This window comes from Dipodomys spectabilis, unplaced genomic scaffold (genome assembly GCF_019054845.1).
Source record: "Dipodomys spectabilis isolate Male_0828 unplaced genomic scaffold, ASM1905484v1 ptg000136l, whole genome shotgun sequence".
Taxonomy (NCBI): Eukaryota; Metazoa; Chordata; class Mammalia; order Rodentia; family Heteromyidae; genus Dipodomys; species Dipodomys spectabilis.
Genome location: NW_024870813.1, coordinates 6,447,581 through 6,468,596, shown reverse-complemented (window position 1 = coordinate 6,468,596; position 21,016 = coordinate 6,447,581). Strand labels below are relative to the sequence as shown.

Genomic DNA, 21,016 nt, shown 5'->3' with positions numbered 1-21,016 from the left:
CATATATACACATATGTATATATCAAAGTCCCCATCTCAAGGGCATTTGACATTCCAACTCCTCCAGCCTGGATTGCTATAAAATTCGTAAGTAGCTGAATTAGACTGGACAAAATCAACAGGCAAGAAAATTGAAAACAGTCCTTAGGTTCAGCAGCACCTGCTCTTACAGGAGCCCCCAAGTCTGCATGCCCATGTGATCACTGATTCAGACAGTTCTAGAACAGAGGCCTTTAGGGACTGGTGTTTCAGACAGAAACAGGCCAGAAAGCCAACATGCCCTTCAGTACAGAAACAGGGAGATAATTCCAACCTTGTCTGCTGCTCACAAACTCTAAACTTCCTACCCACTGAGACATCTCTTCCTCAACCCTAGAAGACACGTAGGGAAAACCAGGCCTTTCTTCCCCTGGGCATGGCTCCAGGGCCAGAACCCAGGCTGCAGAGGATTCAGAACCCTGCTTTCCAGGGATGATCGAAAGCATGGGCTACTTGGTGCGAAAGACAGCAAAAGAAGATGGCAGCTTAGAGATGCCTGCCTCTTCCCTGGTCCAAAGTCCACCATGGAGAATGAGTGGCAGGGATCTCCACTCCTAAGGTCTGTCTTTAGAGTGCCTGGCTTCATTGGCTTCTCTGTGCAAGCCATATCAACCATACCTAGGACAGGAGGGAGGGGTGAGGAGTGGAAAAGAGGGTGAGGAGAAGAGAGGTTGTGTAGAAGGACACTTCAAATTTATCATTTCCTTCTTGTGGGAGGATCTGGGTAGCCTGTAACTTCTGACTTTGGACTCTTAGGAAAATCCTGTATTTTTGGATTAAGTCCCTCACACTAACTGGCATGGGGTTCCTATTGCTTGCTGATAAGAATTAGGAAATGAGTCTAGTGGGTAGTTCATGTCTAGTCTAGACTGAAGACAGAATGGTGATAGGGAGACACGTAAGAGAAAGGATTGGCAGGTGCTGGTTGAGCTCTACCCATCTCTGGCTTGTAGAAAAGCCATGCACCCTGCAAGGTGAGCTGGGAGAAGAAAGACTCAGAAAGAACTCTCAGAATGAGTGGCAGGAGCAGGCTGTGCTATACATAGGGAGCAGGACAGGTCCTGGGTGGCTCAGAGAGCTCTCTGGGCCGAAGTGTGACGCTCAAATGATGGAGTGATGTTGATGGGGGGCAGGAGGGAGAGAAAAACAGAGAGGAGAACAGAAGGACCTGAGCTTGCCCTGCACGTTTTCATTGCATTCATGTCAGGGTAGACCTGGACAATCCTTTCTATAAAAGAGAAAGACTAGGCTGGGCACCAACGGTTCATGTCTGTAATCCTAGCTACTCAGGAGGTTGAAATCTGAAGATCCTGGTTTGAAGCCAACTTGGGCAGGAAGGCCCATGAGATTCTTATCTCCAGTTAACCACAAAAGGCTCAAATGGTAGAGAATCAACCTTGAGTGAAAAAAGCTAAGGGAGAGTGCCCAGGCTCTGAGTTCAAGCCCCAGTACTGGCACATACTTGTTCTCTCACGTGTTTGTCTTCGATGTGAGAACTCTTGTGTTTGTTTCATTCATCTTCTTGCCCTAAGTTGTCTTTGGTGTATACTGTCCTCATTTCTACAAACTTTCTACCTTTCCTTTTTCTATTTATCTAAACCCCTAATTCCATGCTGCTGCTAAGTTTTAAGCAATTCCCGATGTCTTTGATAAGCAATTTGGATTTAAATTGAATATGCTGGAATGTTTGGTTTTACGTGACAAAAATATTCCTCTCAGGTCCCCAAAGTGTGAAGTACCTGAAGGGAATTCAGTAGCATGACAGTCTAGGTATGCTAGAGACCACAAGTCCTGCTGCCACAAGTCCACCTGGTGGCCCCAGTGTCTTTGGCCCAGCCCAGCCTGACTGTTATACATGTCTGGCTCAGCCTACAAAAGTTGCCGTCTTGAGCAGAAATTCACCACCAGACCTCCAGTTCAACCTGTCCATCCATTTGTAATTTTTGGAAGCATCCATTCAACAAGTATTCACCAAAGCACATATTACCTACAGAGTGCTTTTCCTGCTAGTTCAGATCCAAAGAGAAGTACAACAGAAAATGCAGGTTAATGAAAGCTTCTTACTTGTGAGAGTGGCCCTTAGCCATTCATGAAATGTTTCCTGACATCCTATTGTGAATGGGGCCAGAATTCATCCTGCATGACTCTGTGGACTCCTAGCAACTCACTCTGAGATGATTGAAAACCTGAGCAGGGCTATAATGAAGACAGCACAGAACCCTGCCCAGGAGGAGGCTCTCCATGGCTGACTGTTGGTGCCAAATAATTGAGAATGTAAAGCTCACTTTTGAGGAGAAGGTTGGCCTCCTGTGAGTGCTGGACCCCCTGATCCATGTGGGAGGAGGAGGTGACAGAGCTGGGAAGGGAGGGCAGCCTGGATCACGGGGACGTGGGGAGAAGGGCACACCCCACCTGTTCACTGCTTCCTCCTCTGCTATGTACTTACACCCTGATCTCAAATCAGTTTCCTAAAATTAGCAGGAAGAAAAAGCTCCCCATTGCCCTCAAGATCACCAAATGATGAAACACAGTCCACAGCTGCTTTGGCAGGGGGAGGGGATCCTTTAGCACTTAACATTGGTGTGTAGGACATTGCCAGGTAGAGAGGAGCTCTGGGGAGGTACACACACACACACACACACACACACACACACACACACACACACACACACACCAGAAACTATAGGCATGGCAGCCATGGCAGGAAGCGTGGGCCCAGGAGAGTTTGTCATCTGCTAACGGGAATTCTTAGAGAAAAGGACTGGATGCTTTCATGGCTGAGCTGGACTGCCCACTCTGACACCGACGTGGTCCATCTTTGTTCTCCCCTGGTGAGCCACAGCATCCTCTAGGTCAAAGGAGAGGGTTTATCGTGGCCCTCCCTCGGTTGGCGCTGGCTCGGTACTGTGTTTCTAGATCTGGCCCCTGCTGGGCCAGATCCTTGTCTACCTTCAGCTTCTCCTGACTTCTTCAGCCCACAATCTGATGTATCTCCCTCCACCTCCTCACCTAGCAATGACTGAACACTCACACACACAGGAAAACCAGCAGTAGATTCTCTTTACAAGTGGCAGCAGATCGCTTAGTATAGACCCAGGGAGAGGAGCAGCAATAAGCTGTCTCCTCAGGCTGGGAATTCACAGACAAAGTTCAAGGAGGTTGTGCAGGAGATGTCATTCCAGAGCCCGTCCACTCTCATGCACACACAGTCTTCCCCTGAGCCGTAGTCATTTGGCTCGTTCTCTTTCCAGTTGCTGTAGACAAGCCTCCCGCCACCTGTCACATAGGTGAACGTGCCTTCCACCTCCTCATCTGTGATGCCCAGGAAGGCAGTGTCTTTGGCCACACTTTGAATGGCCCTGTTCTCCTCAGCATTCTTGGGGACAGCCACAGTGGCCCCCAGCTCTGTGCACAGAAACTTGGCTTTGGCGAAAGGCGCTTTCTTACCATTGGTCACGTAGAATTTCTTCTCAGGCATTTTGCCCAGAGAGAAGACTTGCACTGAAAATCACAAAGACAAGATAGAACTGATGGGTCTGAAGGCCAGGTGAGAACAGTAATGAGAATCTCCCCATCAGGGTACACAGCCTAGGAAGAAGGTAGCCCTTGGCTGCAGACCCAAGGCGGGCATCGCCAGCCCTGGCAGACAGCCTGACTCTCCTGGGATATCCCACCCTCCAGATCCACCTCCGCTAAAAAAAACCTGCCAGAACACACGAAGACATTCCGGGACCTCACTACTGCTGCTTGGGCAGCAGGAGAGGAAGAAGCACCAACAGCTACTTGAGAACTGTGGCTGGAGAAGGAGAGACAACAGACCTCCATTCGACTTTCTTTCTGCTCCTTGCTAGCTGAATGGTGCAGAAGGTGTTACCTACATCCCCTGAGCTTCTTTTCTTAACTCTAAATAACGTAAGTGTAAGCACCACAAATAGAGTTGGTGAGAAGATGGATGGTAGTGTATAGTAAGATGATGCCATCCCTGCTGAGGTCCTGTATATAGTGTATGTAGTACCTGTATTCATAAGGTTAGCTTTCTTCTTCTCTTTCCCCTACCTCTAGATCATGGAACAACACCACGAGAGTCAGGAAAACCATTACAGAGTCAGGAAAACCATTACAGGGGCAGAAGAAACACTTACGTTTTTTAACACGGTCCAGTTCTGACTTTAGCTTGTGTATTTCCTTCTCTAAGGCATCCAGCTTAGTTTGGGCAACTGTCAAGTGGCGGGGGGGAAGGGGGGGAAGGTATTTTAGTGAAGAGCAGACATTAAAGAGAAGAGCATTTTGTACAAAGTAATTAATAATAATAGTAATTTTTTTTTGCCAGTCCCTAGGCTTGAACTCTGGGCCTAGGCCTTGTCCCTGAGCAACTTTTGCTCAAGGCCAGCAATCTACCACTTGAGCCACAGTGCCTCTTCTGGCCTTTTCTGTTTGCTAATGGGAGATAAGAGTCTCATAGACTTTACTGCCCAGGCTGATGATCCTCAGATCTCAGCCTCCTGAGTAGCGAGGATTACAGGATTGAGCTACTAGAGCCCAGTGTGATTACAGTTCTTTTTGTAGTGGTTAACTAATTTTTAAAATGATAAACTGTATTTTTAAACATGTTACTATAAAGGTGATGTACAGAGGGGTTACCATTTCATAAGACAGGTAATGAAAACTTTTTTTGGAAAATGTTACCCCTTCCCATAGTGGTTAAATATTGTGATATCATAGTGATTTATACAAAAATGCCCATTAATGACCTTTTTTTGGAAAATATTTCTTTTTTTTTTTTTTTGTCGGTCGTGGGGCTTGAACTCTGGGCCTGGGCGCTGTCCCTCAGCTCTTCAACTCAAGGTGAGCGCTCTACCACTTGAGCTACAGCGCCACTGGAAAATATTTCTTTGTGACTTTTTTGCATCTCAGGAAAATTCTTTCATTTTAAAAATTATTTTGATGGATTGGGAGATAAATGTTAGTAATTTTTTTTGTGTACCAGTACTGGGGCTTGAACACAGGGCCTTGAACTCTTGGCTGGCCTTTTCACTTAAGACTGGATCTCTACCATTTGAGCCATACGTCTACTTCCAGATCTTTGCTGGCTCATTGGAAATAAGAGTTTCATGGACTTTTCTGCACAAGCTGACTTTGAACTAGGATGCTCAGATCTCAGACTCCTGAGTAGCTAGGCTGAATTTGTTTTATTATTTTATTTTTTCAGTTCAACATGTCAATTTATGAGTACAATGCATCTTGGGCAATGCCAACTCTTCTATCATTCTTCTCCCCCACCCCTGCCTACATATATCTAAACCCCACCCATCCCTCAAGTTTAATAACATCTTTTACTTTACTGAATTTGCCTATTTTATTCTGAACAAAGTTACCCAGAAGTTGTATGAGGCTGATTATATTCATGCCACTCTGGTAACAAACTGATAAAGAGCATCTCCTGAAAGGGCCCATTTCTTCCCCAGCCTAGAGCTGCAAAACAGACTCTTCAGCAGAAGAAAAACCAGGGTCCATCTCCTTCTAGGCCTGATGAGGGAGTGGCCCTTGTGTGTCTGAAAGTCTGCTCTTTGCATCCATGGGAACCCTTCCAGGCCCCACGTGACACTGGGTCAGGAAGCTCCAGTGAAACTGCAGGACCTAGGGTACCTGCTACCTGCCCTCCAGTCCCCACACACCAAACGCACTGAGGTGATCTTCTTACCAAAGCTGTCTCCAGGGTCTCCTTTTGGGCCTCTTGCTCCTGAAGGTCCAGGAGGCCCCAATTTTCCTGGAGGGCCCTGTAAGCCCCGGAGCCCCTCACCTGTTGGAAGACAAAGGAAACATTGTCTTCCATTGGCTATTGCTCCTTCTTTTTCTCTAGAATCTCAACACTTGATTCCGACAGTCTTCAACTGTCAGCCAAGGAGACTTGGAGAGGAAAAGTTCTTCTTCTCCCTTCCCTACCTGGAAGATCCAGCCAGAGGAACAATTGATTACACATCACTGAATCCTAGGTGGAAATATGGGACCTGGAGATCTAAAGGTTGAATTATTCTGAGTGGGCTTGCACTCAAAACAATGACAGCTGACCATTCCCCTTTCTGCCCCCCACCCCCACTTCCCATCCACCAGGCCTCTAAGCTCCATTCCACACAAAACAACTCTTTCTTGGTAAAGGTTAGGAATCTGGAGCTGCCAACTCTGTACCTGGATCTCCTTTGTCTCCCTTAGCTCCATCTCGACCATCTCGGCCTGGGCTGCCACAGGTGAGCACAGAGACCTTCTGGGCATCCTCACAGGTGGTCAGCTCTAAGGAGGATACCTTCAGTGCACACAGGAGAAGTGAAATCAGGAGGAACATGGTCCTTGACCTTGAATGGGGAATGTGGAAGAAAGCAATTCCATCTCATTTTGCCCAGGTAACACTTGATACCATCTGTGGTGCTCTATACCTTGTGCTGAGACTGTTACTCTGAGAGTATCACATATCACACTCCTTGGCTCTGAATGGCTCCCAGGCCACCACGGAGACCAACCACTGTGAAGACAGGAGTTAGTTTAGGAAATCAAGGAAGATGTGAGAGGAATAGTTCCTGTTTCTCCCTGGGACCATGAGCCCCTGTGGACACAAGGCTTAGTGGTTCAATATTCTATTTCCTGTGGTCCCATAGACTAAAAGTTAAAAACTAAGTCCTGTTCCAGGTGGCCTGGCACAGAAACTGCACTGCTTGTGTGAGCTGTCTGTTGCTGCTCTGGGTCTTAGCTCTCTTTCATGGCCACAAGACCCCAATCCTCAACTTCTTTTTCCTATGAGCCCTGGAGCTAGGCCCAAACCATAAACAGAGGACCTAAGACCAATCTGTTGGCAAGACTTGATTTACAATACTCATTCTTCCATTGTAAATAAAACCCCTTGCTTAAAAAAAAACTTTTTATTGTTATTATAAAGGCAATTTACAGAAGGGTTATAGTTATGTAAGTCAAGGTAATGAGTACATTTATTTTGGGATGATGTTACTCCTTCCCTTGAGCTTTCCTAGATTTTCCCTCCCCAATTCCCACCTACAAGTTGTGTAGTTTATTTTTAACATAGTGTCTACTGAGTATCACTGCTGCATATGTTCACCCTTTGTCTCTCTTTTTCTGTGACCTCCCCCTTATCCTCCCAAAGACAGACAAACTTACAAACAAGACAAAAAGAAAAGAAATCAGCAACAAAGGACAAAAAAAAAAAACTTTCCAATATCTGGAGTTCATTTTGATAAACATTATTTTATATGATCAGATGCACCTGGGTATTGCCCTTTTGTGTTCTTCTCCTTTAAAAACAACCCTGTTTTATGTGCTGTAATACATCCACAGAGCTCTTTCCCCAGCAGTGCACCTGCCATCTTGCCCAATGTCTTTGTGTTGTGACAGGAACTTCCTGGAGGCTCCAGATATTTCCTGAGGCAGGATTCTGGGAACTTTGGTCACTGGTACTATCCAGAGATATCTCTTGGTTTGAAATTTCCCACTCAGAAGCCACTTCTTCCAGGCAAAACTACCCAGCATCCTGGAGTTTCCTCACCCAGGCAGGCACCATGCAAGAACCATCTCTGTGTGATACCTATATCCTGATTCAGGCAGCCCTCAGGTTGCTGGTCACCCTGTCTGGAGGTGAGCCTTTCTGTAGGATATTTTGGCAGGCCAGACCTCCCTGACCTCAGATCTCTCTCTCTCTGCTCTGCTCTAGCCTTGGATCTCCACATCCCTGGCCCTTGATTCACACTACTGTGCCTGCACTAGTCTAACCTGCCTGTTGGCTCCTCTTTACCACCCCCCTCCCCCGAATCCTGGACTCAGTGAGTAATGACCATCTATGAGGATCTCCTGGGAATATAACCTTCTCCATTTCCCTCTTTGTCTTTTAAATAAAACCCTCTTGTGATGGTACTAAAGGCCACATATCTATCATTTCTAGTCTAATCTTTTGGAAAGATCTTCCCTTTGGAAAGACTACTTCATTGTCAAATGGACCATGAAGGATACAGGTGCTTTGGATCAGAGAGAAACAGAGACCCAGCTGACACCACCCCCTAATGCTTCTGCCTGGGACTTATCAAGTTCAAGCCAAGAGGTCAAACTCACAGCCCAGGCACCACCCCCACCCCGATTCCTCCAAAATGACTTACCGAAGGTGTCTGTGTAGCACAAAGGTAGTGATGGAGAAGCTGGCTCTTCAGCCTAGGTGTCTGGAAGATGTCTCCAACATCAAGTCCAATTAGCCTGGTGACAAGGGACCACACTGGAATGGACTTCAACCCCAGATTAATCAACAACCATCCTTAGAATGACCATAACTAGGCAGCTCTCCAAGGCTGCTGGTGGGATTGCAACACAGCAATAGCTCTCCACTTACGCTAAATCCCTCCTTGGACTGCCCCCTCTCATACAGCCAAATTGACAGCCTAGTCACTCTGGTCCTATACAATGTCAGGTTCTCAGCACTTATTCCAAAAGAAATATATGTATAAGTTGTACCAGACAAATATGCTTACTGGTACACACACACATGAACTCACGCACAGAATGTGCATAGCTCTGTCAGTTGTCAAGAGTACCCAACCTCTCCATTTATGTTTCATTTCCTAGAAGGCTAGGGTGAGGAGATTAAGGCTCACAACCTTGGGTCATCTCATTCTTCCTTCCCATTCAAAATATTTGTCAAATGTCTTCCTTGGATGTGGCACAGTGCTAGACACAGAAGAAGAACTCATCGTTGGTTCGGAGGAAGATGGCAGAGGAGAAGCTGGAGGCTAAACAAACTCTCGCTTAGAAAGCAGTTTTAGTGTTCCAGTGAACAGTCCTAGGCTAGAGAATCACACCAAGTGTACCATCACAGTACAGAGAATTTGGCCAGAAAGGGAAAATCCAGGCAAAGAGACAGATCTGAGCACTTGCCCATAGCTGCAGCTGTGGCAGCTGCGGCAGCAGTGGTGGTGGCCGTAGTCACCCTACCTACAACAGAGAGAGTCTGGGACAAAGGTGCCAGACACAGAGGGCTAACAGATTCTACTCAACACCAGCAAGAACTGACAAGGAGCAGATATCTTCATCCTGAAGATCACAGACCAGAGACGGCCCAGGAACCAAGACTCTGGCATGAGTAGAACCCTGACATCCTCACTCCTTCTCAGGGAGCAGAGGTGGGAAGGCCACCCCTCCCCTATCACCAGAGATCTCCATCTTTGATACTGACAAAGGCCCAGCTGAGCAGCTAGCTCCACCTCAGGCCTTGGAAGATAACAAAAAAAGTCATTTAGCAGGTCACAGGAACCTGACCTGACCTGCCAGGCTCAGCTCCACCCACGGGAAAGTCACCCCACCCAGGCAGAGAAAGCTCCGTCCCCAGAGGAGTGACTTTCTTCAGTGAGTAAACAGAGCCAGAGGCTGCCCCTCCCTACAGCAGCCTAGACAATTGAAATTCAGTAAACAGAAACCCTGAGAATGGCTCTAGGCTGGGCTCTTGTGAGTGTCTCAGGAGCTAGCATCTCAAGGAAAAGCTACTATTTGCTGAAAGGGCTCAACCCTATCCAGAACTTAGCCTCATCACAGCATCTCCAAACTAGAGGAAACAGCCATCTCCCTCTTTTGTGATACTCAAAGCAGATCTCCCTCCCACTAAACTAACCTGGAAGGAGGATTACAAAATCCTGGGTAACCCAAAGCATTTTTCTGCCTGCTCAAACAAACTGACTTAAGAAACCAATCATGCCACAGGAAAACCAAAAACCACAAGCAGACCAGAGATTGCACCAAGAGATTGGTTATGGACACAGTGGAGATACAGGATCTTCCCATTTCCCCCCCCCCCCCAAAATCAAAGAACTCTTTGTACCTTTTTAAAAATTTTTTAAATTGTTTTCTATTCATCTTTTTTTTCCTCTCATAATTTTTATTTTAGGTGTATATGTGTATGTGTGTTTTTTTAAAATATCTTTTCTGACCTTTTGGTCTTTTTTTTTATTCTTTTCATTTTTTCTCTTTCTTTTTTGTGTGACTTAATTGCTGTTCTGCTCATCCCCAGATATATACCCATCGTTGATTATTAGACCTTATCCCCCATTGTGTACATACTTAATCCAGAAATTTATTACTCAATTCACAACTTCTTAGGCTTAACTTCTTTAATAGCAGTATTATCTCTTTATGCCTACATAAAAGTAACTAACTTTAAGGATTTTTATTTTTTAGTTTTTCATGTCTCCTTTCTATCCCTCCCCTCCTCTCATCCTATCCTTTTCTTCTCTCAATATCATTTCTTTATACTTACATAATTTTTAAGAGTTTCACTTTTAAATTTAAATTTTTGTTTTTCCATTTTTTAAAAATCTCTCTCCTGTCATTCTGTCCAATCCATTTCCCTCTCTGAGATTAGGTCTCGGTTAAATTCACTCTCCTTTTACTTCTCCACATCACTCTAATCCTATTTTTCCCCATATTTCTCCCTAAACCTAATAATTTCTGATTTGCCAAATTCTTCTTTGCTATTCTTAGCCCGTTAATCCATAGTTGTTTGATGTTGAATAGATTGTATCTGTTGAATTAGATTGTATCTGCAGCCATTTTGACTGTGCAACTACAAGACTCTGGTTGATGCTTGCCTTAAAATAGTGTTCTAGCACAAAATTGGTGTTACTTTCATACCAAATGGGCAGAATAAGCAGGAAAAAGACAAGAAAAATGGCAAGTCCGGGTATCTCAACTCCCACTAATGATAATCAGGTGACAGAACAGTTAATGAATAATCCAGAGGAGAGTTCCCCAAAAGCTCTACAAACAGTACTGGTAAACATGGTGAATGAAAAGATTGAAAACTTGCAAAGGACTCAGTGTGAGTATGATAGGGAGAGAGAGCAGACAAACCAAAGATTAATGCAGGAATCTCATGAGCATGAGGAAGCTACTCAAAGATTAACACAGGAATTGTGTGAGCAGGTTGAGAACAGTCAAAGAGAAATAAAGGAATTGCGTGAGCAGGGTGAGAACAGTCAAAGAGAAAGACAAGAATTACATGAGCAGGCTGATAACAGACACAGAGAAACACAGGAATTGCATGAGCAGGCTGAGAATAGTCAAAGAGAACTGCAGGAATTGTGTGAACGTGAGGAAGCTACTCAAAGAGTAATACAAGAATTGCAAGAGCGGGATGGTAATAGACAAAGATCAATAGAAGCATTTATGGAATCCATAAACAGACAGTTGAAAGAATTCAGATGGAGAGGGAGACCACAAAGGGAATGAATGCTGAATGGAGCCAGACAGAAGGAATGGGAGTCCAAAGAAACCATAACCAATCAGCTAAGTGATTTGAGAGTAAACACGGAACACCAAATTAAGGAAGTAAAGAAGATCATACAAGATCTAAAAAATGCTCCAACAAAGAATTTGAAGCCATCAAAGCTGACCAATTAGAAGGAAAAGAAATAAAAAACAAAGTAGAAAGCCTTGAAAGTAGGTTAGAACATGCAAAAGATCAAATCTCGGAGCTTGAAGACAGCCTAGATATCCAAGACAAATCCAAGAAATATGATAGATCTATTCAACATTTGGAAGACACCATCAGAAGGCCTAATCTGAGGATAATGGGTGTGGAGGAGCACCTAGAGACAGAAGTCTAGGAAATTTGCTTAGCAGTATCCTAGCAGAACTTCCCAAACATGCAAAAACATAGGCCTATTCAGATACAAGAAGCTTTTAGAACTCCAAATAGACCAGACCAGAACAGAACATCCCACCATCACATTATAATCCACACAGGATCAATTCAGGCCAAGGAAAAGATCCTTAAAGCTGTCAAGGAGAAAAGATCAATCACCTATAAAGGGAAACCAATTAGAATCACCTCAGATTTCTCAGCAGAGACAATTAAAGCGAGAAGAGCCCAGAATGATGTATGCCATGCCCTAAAAACAAAAAACTATCATCCAAGAATACTGTGCCCAGCCAAACTCTCCTTCATAACCGAAGGTCAAATAAAAACCTTCTATAGCAAAGAGAAACTGAAACAATATATCTCCACCAAACCAGCCCTCCAAAAGATGCTTAAATATGTCCTAAACATAGAAAACCAACAAGACCACAAGAAATTGCATCCAAACTGAGAATCCAAGAACCATAGGAAGAACCCATTTGTCGCAGCCCCCAAGAAGGTGGATAACATGGCGGGAACTTCCAAATACCTCTCAGTCCTAACTTTTAACATTAATGGATTTAACTCTCCAATTAAGTGACATAGACTGTCTAGTTGGATTAAAAAGCAAGATCCTTCTATCTGTTGCCTTCAGGAGTCACACCTTGCCCATAAAAACAAACATAGTTTGAAAGTGAAAGGCTGGAACAAAATCTACCAAGCAAATGGCTCCCATAAACAGGTGGGAGTTGCAATCCTAATATCAGATAAAATAGACTTCAAATAAAATTAGTGAGAAGAGATAAAGAAGGTCGCTACATACTAATTAAGGGATCTATTCTTCAGGAGGATATTACAATTCTAAATATTTATTCGCCAAACAATGGAGTACCCAAATTCATCCAAGAAACACTACTTTCCCTCAAATCTCACTTAGATCCAAAGACATTAATTGTTGGAAACTTTAACATACCACTATCCCCACTAAGATCAACTCGGCAAAAACTCAACAGAGAAACCACAGATCTAAACAACTGCGTAGATCAACTAGATTTAACAGACATCTACCAAATATTTCACCCAGCAGCATCAGAATACACATTTTTCTCAGCAGCATATGGAACATTTTCCAAAAAAGACCACATTTTAGGTCACAAAGCAAACTTGTCCAAATTCAGAAACATTGAAGTTATACTTTGCATTCTCTCAGACCACAAGGGAATAAAATTAGAACTCTACACCAAAAGCCACCCAAGAAAGTCCTGTAAAACATGGAGGCTGAACAACACACTGTTGAATCACCAGTGGGTCATGGAAGAGATTAGAAACAAAATTCAAATGTTCATGATATTCAACAAAAATGAACACACAAATTACCAGCTCTTCTGGGACACAGCAAAGGCAGTACTCAGAGGCAAGTTTATAGCTCTAAGTTCCTACATCAACAAATTGGAGAGATCTGAAACCAACAATTTAATGAGACATCTGAATCTCCTCGAAAAAGAGCAGCAAGATAAACCCCAGCCAGTAGATGGAAAGAAATCATTAAAATTAAATCAGAATTAAATGAATTATAGGGATACAGGTGGACCCATTGCAACAATGAGATGTACAAGACGTTAAGTTGAAAAATGAACTTTACAACTTTGGCCGGGGGAGGGGGGGGAGGGAGGGAGATGGGAAGAGATGGGAAGGGGAAACAAAAGAGGAGGCAAAAATGCTTGACAAGAAATGTACTCATTATCTTGCCTATGTAATTGTAACCCCTCTGTATGGCATTTTCACAATTAAAAAAAAAGAATTAAACGAATTAGAATCCAAAAAACCATAGAAAGAATCAACAAAACAAAGAGTTGGTTCTTTGAAAAAATTAACAAAATTGACAGGCCCTTAGCAAATCTTATCAGAAAAAAACAATAGACCCAAATAAATAAAGTCAGAGATGAGAATAGAAACATCACCACAGAAACAACCAAGACTCAGAACATTATAAGGGAATACTTCTCAAACCTTTATGCTAATGTTTGAGAACTTGGCAGAAATGGACCCTTTCCTAGAAAATATCATCATGCCGAAACTAAACCAAGATGAGTTAAACCGTCTTAGCAGGCCCATATCAAGCATTGAAATAAAAACAGCAATAAGAGACTTCCCATTTAAGAAAAGCCCAGGACCAGATGGATTTACAGTGGAATTCTACAAGGCCTTCAAAGCAGAGCTCACACCAATACTCCTGTAACTCTTCAATGAAATTGAAAGAGAAAGTTCACTACCAAACTCTTTCCATGAAGCCATCATAACCCTCATCCAAAACCAGGAAGGGACTCATCCAAGAAAGAGAACTATAGACCCATTTCTTTGATCAACATTGATGCAAAACTTCTCAACAAAATTTTGGCCAATCGACTTCAACAATTCATCCAAAAAAAATCATACACCATGATCAAACAGGATTCATTTCAGGGATGCAAAGCTAGTTCAATATACACAAATCAATTAATATAATTCATTACATCAACAAGAGCAAGGATAAGAACCACATGGTTATCTCAATAGATGTAGAAAAAGCATTTGGCAAGATCCAACACCCCTTTATTATGAAGGTTCTGGAAAAATTAGGAATCCATGGAACATTCCTCAATACAATAAGGGCTTTATATGACAAACCTAAACCCAGCATTACACTTAATGGTGAAAATCTAAAGCCATTTCCTTTTAACTCAGGAAGGAGACAAGGATGTCCACTCTCTCCACTTCTCTTCAATTTAGTGTTAGAATGCCTAGCTACAGCAATAAGACAAGATGCAAACATAAAAGGGATCCAAATAGGGAAAGATGAATTCAAACTCTCCCTCTTTGCAGAGGACATGATTTTGTATTTAAAGAATCCCACGGACACCACTCCCAAATTACTCAAGCTGATTCAAAACTTTGGCAAAATAGCAGGGTACAAAATTAACCCTCAAAAATCAATGGCTTTCCTGTATGCCAACAATGAGAAAAGTGTGGCTGAAATCAGGAAATCAACTCCATTTGTAATAGCCCCACAAAAAATGAAATATTTGGGAATTAACTTAACCAAAGAAGTGAAGGACCTCTATGATGAAAACTTTTAAAAACCTGAAAAAGGAAATCAAAACAGAACTTAGAAAGTGGCAAAACCTCCCATGCTCCTGGATTGGAAGGATCAACATAGTGAAAATGGCAACATTTCCCAAGGCTATCTACAAATTCAATGTAATACCTATCAATATTCCAACCTCATTCTTCAAGGAAAAAGAAGAGGCAATCCAAATTCATATGAAACAATAAAAGACCCCGAATAGCAAAATGCTCCTCAACGGAAAGAACACTGCTGGAGGAATATCAATACCAAATTTCAAACCCTACTACAAAGCCATAGTAATCAAAACATCTTGGTACTGTCACAAGAACAGACATCAGGACCAATGGAATAGAATTGAACACCCAGAAATGAACCCACAGACCTATAGCCATCTAATCTTTGATAAGGGACCTAAAAAAATAGAATGGAAGAAAGACAGCCTCTTCCGTAAATGGTGCTGGCGAAATTGGTTAATCACTTGTAGAAAACTAAAGCTAGATCCTTATATATCACCCTGCACCAGAATCAACTCCAAATGGATCAAAGACCTCAGAGTCAAAGCAGACACTCTGAAAATATTATAGGATGGAATAGGAGAAACCCTAGGTCTCCTTGGTACAGGCCGAAATTTTCTTAATAGAAGCCCAGAAACACAACAAATCAAAGAAAGGTTGGACAAACGGGATTGCATGAAATTGCAGAGTTTCTGCATGGCAAAGGACATAGCTAGCAGGATCAATAGAAAGCCCACAGATTGGGAGAAGATCTTCACTAGCCATACAACTAACTAGGGTCTCATATCTAAAATATACTTGGAACTCAAAAAATTAAATCCCCCAACAACAACTCCTTGAAGAAACAACTGCTCAATAAATAAGTGGGCTAAAGACTTAAAGAGAAACTTCTCTGAAGAAGAAAGAAGGATGGCCAATAGACACATGAAGAAATGCTCAACCTCCCTAGCCATAAAAGAAATGCAAATCAAAACAACATTGAGATACCACCTCACCCCAGTTAGAATGGCTAGAATCAAGAACTCTAATAACAACAGATGCTGGAGAGGATGTGTACAGAAGGGAACCTTACTGCATTGTTGGTGGGAGTGTAAACTTATTCATCCATTTTGGAAAGTAGTATGGAGGTTCCTCAAAAGACTCCACATAGAGCTCCCCAATGACCCAGCAATCCCACTTTTGGGCATTTACCCAAATGATCACAAACAAGACCATACTAAAGCTACCAGCACAATTATGTTTATCACAACATTATTTACCATAGCTAAGATATGGAACCAACCCAGATGCCCCTCACTAGATGAATGGATCAAGAAAATGTGGTATATATACACAATGGAATTCTATGCCTCCATCAGAAAGAATGACATTGCTCCATTTGTTAGGAAATGGTAAGACTTGGAAAAAATTATATTAAGTGAAGTAAGCCAGGCCCAAAATAAGCCAGGGCCAAAATAAGCCAGGCCCAAAGAAACATAGGTCCCATGGTTGCCCTTATTTGCAATAACTAGTATATGTCAGAGACAAGCAGAAACAGTCAGGTAAGTTGATGTTAGACAAAATGAATCCCAAGATAAGAACTCAAATGTTTTTTCTTTCTTACTATTGTTTCTAACATATTTATAATGATTTCTTTGTTGCTTTGTATGTTCCTCCCCCATGGTATAACCCCTGTTTTCACTGTATTTGATTTTGGTATAATTTGTGGAGGGGAAGGGAAAAACCAAATTGTTTAAATAATGATACTGGTGGACCCCTTGTAACAATGAGATGTACAAGATGTTATGTCAAAAAACAAACTTTACAACTTTGGCGGGGAGGTGGGGGGAGGAGGGAGGGATATGGGAATGGATGGTATGGGGAAACAAAGTTGGAGGCAACAATGCTTGATAAGAAATGTACTCATGGGCTGGGAAGGTGGCTCAGTGGTAGAGCGCTTGCCTTGCATGCCCGAGGCCCTGGGTTCGATTCCTCAGCACCACATAAGCAAAAAGAAAAAAGCCGGAAATGGTGCTGTGGCTCAAGTGGTAGAATGCTAGCCTTGAGCTGAAGAGCTGAGGGACAGCGCCCAGGCCCAGAGTTCAGGCCCCACGACTGGACCAAAAAAAAAAAAAAGAAAGGGAGAGAGAGAGAGAGAGAGGAAACAGAGATACACAAAGAGAAAAGGACAGCTTTACTAAGCACTTATATATATGTATGTATATATGTATATATACTTATATATGTATGTGTGTATATATATGTATATATATACATGCACACACACACACACACACACACACACACACACACACACACATATATATATATATAGAGAGAGAGAGAGAGTCAGTGGTTGGGCCTGAACTCTGGGCCTGATTTAAGTTTTTGCCTAAGTACTCAGAGGCAAGTTTATAGCTCTGAGCTCCTACATCAACAAATTGGAGAGATCTGAAACTAACAATTTAATGACACATCTAAACCTCCTTGAAAAAGAGCAGCAAGATAAACCCCAATCCAGTAGACGGAAAGAAATAATCAAAATTAAATCAGAATTAAATGAATTAGAATGCAAAAAAACTATAGAAAGAATCAACAAAACAAAGAGTTGGTTCTTCGAAAAACTTAACAAAATTGACAGACCCTTAGCAAATCTTATCAGAAAAAGAAGAGAACACACCCAAATTAATAAACTCAGAGATGAGAATGGAAACATCACCACGGAAACAACCAAGATTCAGAACATTATAAGGGAATACTTCTCAAAACTTTATGCTAATAAGTTTGAGAACTTGACAGAAATGGACCTCTTCCTAGCAAATATTGACATGCCAAAACTAAACCAAGATGAGTTAAACTATCTTAACAGGCCCATATCAAGCATTGAAATAGAAACAGCAATAAGAGACCTCCCAGCTAAGAAAAGTCCAGGACCAGATGGTTTTACAGCGGAATTTTACAAGGCCTTCAAAGCAGAGCTCACACCAATTCTCCTCCAACTCTTCAATGAAATTGAAAGAGAAAGTTCACTACCGAACACATTCTATGAAGCCATCATAACCCTCATCCCAAAACCAGGCAGGGACTCATCAAAGAAAGAGAACTATAGACCCATTTCTTTGATGAACATTGATGCAAAACTTCTCAACAAAATTTTGGCCAACCGACTTCAACAATTCATCCAAAAAATCATACACCACGATCAAACAGGATTCATTTCAGGGATGCAAAGCTGGTTCAATATACGCAAATCAATTAATATTATTCATCACATCAACAGGAGCAAGAATAAGAACCACATGGTTATCTCAATAGACGCAGAAAAAGCATTCGACAAGATCCAACACCCCTTTATGATGAAGGTTTTGGAAAAATTAGGAATCCATGGAACATTCCTCAATACAATAAAGGCTGTATATGACAAACCTACAGCCAGCATTATACTTAATGGTGAAAAACTAAAGCCATTTCCTCTTAACTCAGGAACAAGACAAGGATGCCCACTCTCTCCACTTCTCTTCAATCTAGTATTAGAATGCCTAGCTACAGCAATAAGACAAGATGCAGACATAAAGGGAATCCAAATAGGGAAAGAAGAAATAAAACTCTCCCTCTTTGCAGATGACATGATCTTGTATTTAAAGAATCCTATAGACTCCACTCCCAAATTACTCAAGCTGATTCAAAACTTTGGCAAAGTAGCAGGTTATAAAATTAACCCCCAAAAATCAATGGCTTTTCTGTATGCCAACAATGAGAAAAGTGTGGCTGAAATTAGGAAAGCAACTCCATTTGTAATAGCCCCACAAAAAATAAAATACCTAGGAATTAACTTAACTAAAGAAGTGAAGGACCTCTATGATGAAAACTTTAAAATCTTGAAAAAGGAAATCAACACAGAACTTAAAAAATGGCAAAACCTCCCATGCTCCTGGATTGGAAAGATTAACATCGTGAAAATGGCAATACTTCCCAAGGCTATCTACAAATTCAACGCAATACCTATCAAAATTCCACCCTCATTCTTCAAGGAAATAGAAGAGGCAATCCAAAAATTCATATGGAACAATAAAAGACCCCGAATAGCAAAAACGCTCCTCAACGGAAAGAACACTGCTGGAGGAATATCAATACCAAATTTCAAACTCTACTATAAAGCCATAGTAATCAAAACAGCTTGGTATTGGCATAAGAACAGACCTCAGGACCAATGGAATAGAATTGAAAACCCAGAAATGAACCTACAGACCTATAGCCATCTAATCTTCGATAAGGGAGCTAAAACAATAGAATGGAAGACAGACAGCCTCTTCAGTAAATGGTGCTGGCAAAACTGGTTAACTACATGTAGAAAACTAAAGCTAGATCCTTATATATCACCCTGCACCAGAATCAACTCCAAATGGATCAAAGACCTTGAACTCAAAGCAGACACTCTGAAAACATTACAGGATGGAATAGGAGAAACCCTGGGTCTCCTTGGCTCAGGCCGAAATTTTCTGAATAGAGACCCAGAAACACAACAAATCAAAGAAAGGTTGAACAAATGGGATTGCATAAGGTTGCAGAGCTTCTGCAGGGCAAATGACATAGCTAGCAAGATCAATAGAAAGCCCACGGACTGGGAGAAGATCTTTACTAGCCATACAACGGACAAGGGTCTCATATCTAAAATATACTTGGAACTCAAAAAATTAAACCCCCCAACAACAAATCCTTAAAGAAACAACTGCCCAATAAGTAAGTGGGTGAAAGACTTAAAGAGAAGCTTCTCTGAAGAAGAAAGAAGGATGGCCAATAGACACATGAAGAAATGTTCAACATCCCTAGCCATAAAAGAAATGCAAATCAAAACAACATTGAGATATCACCTCACTCCAGTTAGAACAGCGAAAATCAAGAACTCTAACAACAACAGATGCTGGAGGGGATGTGGACAGAAAGGAACCTTACTTCATTGTTGGTGGGAATGTAAACTTGTTCAACCACTTTGGAAAGCAGTATGGAGGTTCCTCAAAAGACTCCACATAGAGCTCCCCAATGATCCAGCAATCCCACTTTTGGGCATTTACCCAAATGATCACAAACAAGGCCACACTAAAGCTACCAGCACAACTATGTTTATTGCAGCATTATTTACCATAGCTAAGATATGGAACCAACCCAGATGCCCCTCAGTAGATGAATGGATCAAGAAGATGTGGTATATATACACAATGGAATTCTATGCCTCCATCAGAAAAAATGACATTTCCCCATTTGTTAGGAAATGGAAAGGCTTGGAAAAAGTTATATTAAGTGAAGTAAGCCAGGCCCAAAGAAACATAGGTCCCATGGTTCCCCTTATTTGCAATATCTAGTATAGGTATGAGTCAAGCGGAAAAAGTCAGAGAATGTGATGTTAGGAAAACGAACCCTCAAATATGTATTTTAATGTTTTTGTTTCTTTCATGCATGTGTTTCTAACGCATTTATAAGATTATTTCTTTGTTGCTTTGTATGTCCCTCCCCCACAGTGTAACCCCCGCTTTCACTATATTTGATGTCAGTATAACATGTGGAGGAGACAGGGACAAACAAGTCGTTTAAGGATTCAGGTGGACCTGTTGCAACAATGAGAAGTACAAAATGTCATGTCAAAACCAGCTTTACAATGTCGGGGGGGGGGGGTATGATTGGGGGGGGGGGAGGGGGGAGGCTGGGAAGGGAGGTGAAGGGTAAACAAAGGAGGAGGCTGCAATGCTTGGTAAGAAATGTATGCATTATCCTGCCCATGTAATTGTAACCCCTCTGTACAGTATGTTCTCAAATAAAATAAAATTAAATTAAAAAAAAAAAGTTTTTGCCTAGTACTTTTTCTATACGTAATTATTCTGTTTGCTGACTTATTGATTGCCCCACCCTTTTAAAATGAGAACTTCCTGAGAACAGGAATCTTATCCCTAGCTGGTGTATGCCTGCCAGCAAAGGCCTACAACCTGACAGTGCTCAAGAAATGGTTGTGGCCAGGTGCTATGGTCCACACTTGAAATCCTAGCGACTCAGAAAGCTGAGACCTGAGGGTCATGGTTCAAAGCCAGCCAGGGTAGAAAAGCCTGTGAGACTCTTATCATTAGTTAACTAACAAAAAACCAGAACTGGAGCTATGGATCCAATGGTAGAGTTCTAGCCTTGAACAAAAAAAAGCTGAGGGACAGTGGCCAGGCCCTGAGTTCAAGCCCCAGG

At 42.2% G+C, this 21,016-nt stretch overlaps 1 protein-coding gene across 2 annotated transcripts; it reads right to left on the bottom strand.

Annotated features, from left to right (window-relative positions):
* Positions 1-3,073: 3,073 nt before the first annotated feature.
* Positions 3,074-8,276, bottom strand: LOC122116573 (mannose-binding protein A-like). 2 transcript variants are annotated; one of them, XM_042690325.1, is made up of 6 exons: positions 8,193-8,276; positions 6,471-6,556; positions 6,226-6,389; positions 5,741-5,839; positions 4,182-4,256; positions 3,074-3,540 (listed from the first exon to the last, which is right to left on the bottom strand). In XM_042690325.1, the coding sequence occupies exons 3-6, from the start codon at positions 6,377-6,379 to the stop codon at positions 3,164-3,166; spliced, it is 705 nt and encodes a 234-aa protein (XP_042546259.1). In that variant the 5' UTR covers positions 6,380-6,389; positions 6,471-6,556; positions 8,193-8,276; the 3' UTR covers positions 3,074-3,163. The 2 variants fall into 2 exon arrangements, with proteins under 2 accessions (XP_042546259.1, XP_042546260.1); XM_042690326.1 differs by lacking the exon at positions 6,471-6,556.
* Between the last annotated feature and the right edge of the window lie 12,740 nt (positions 8,277-21,016).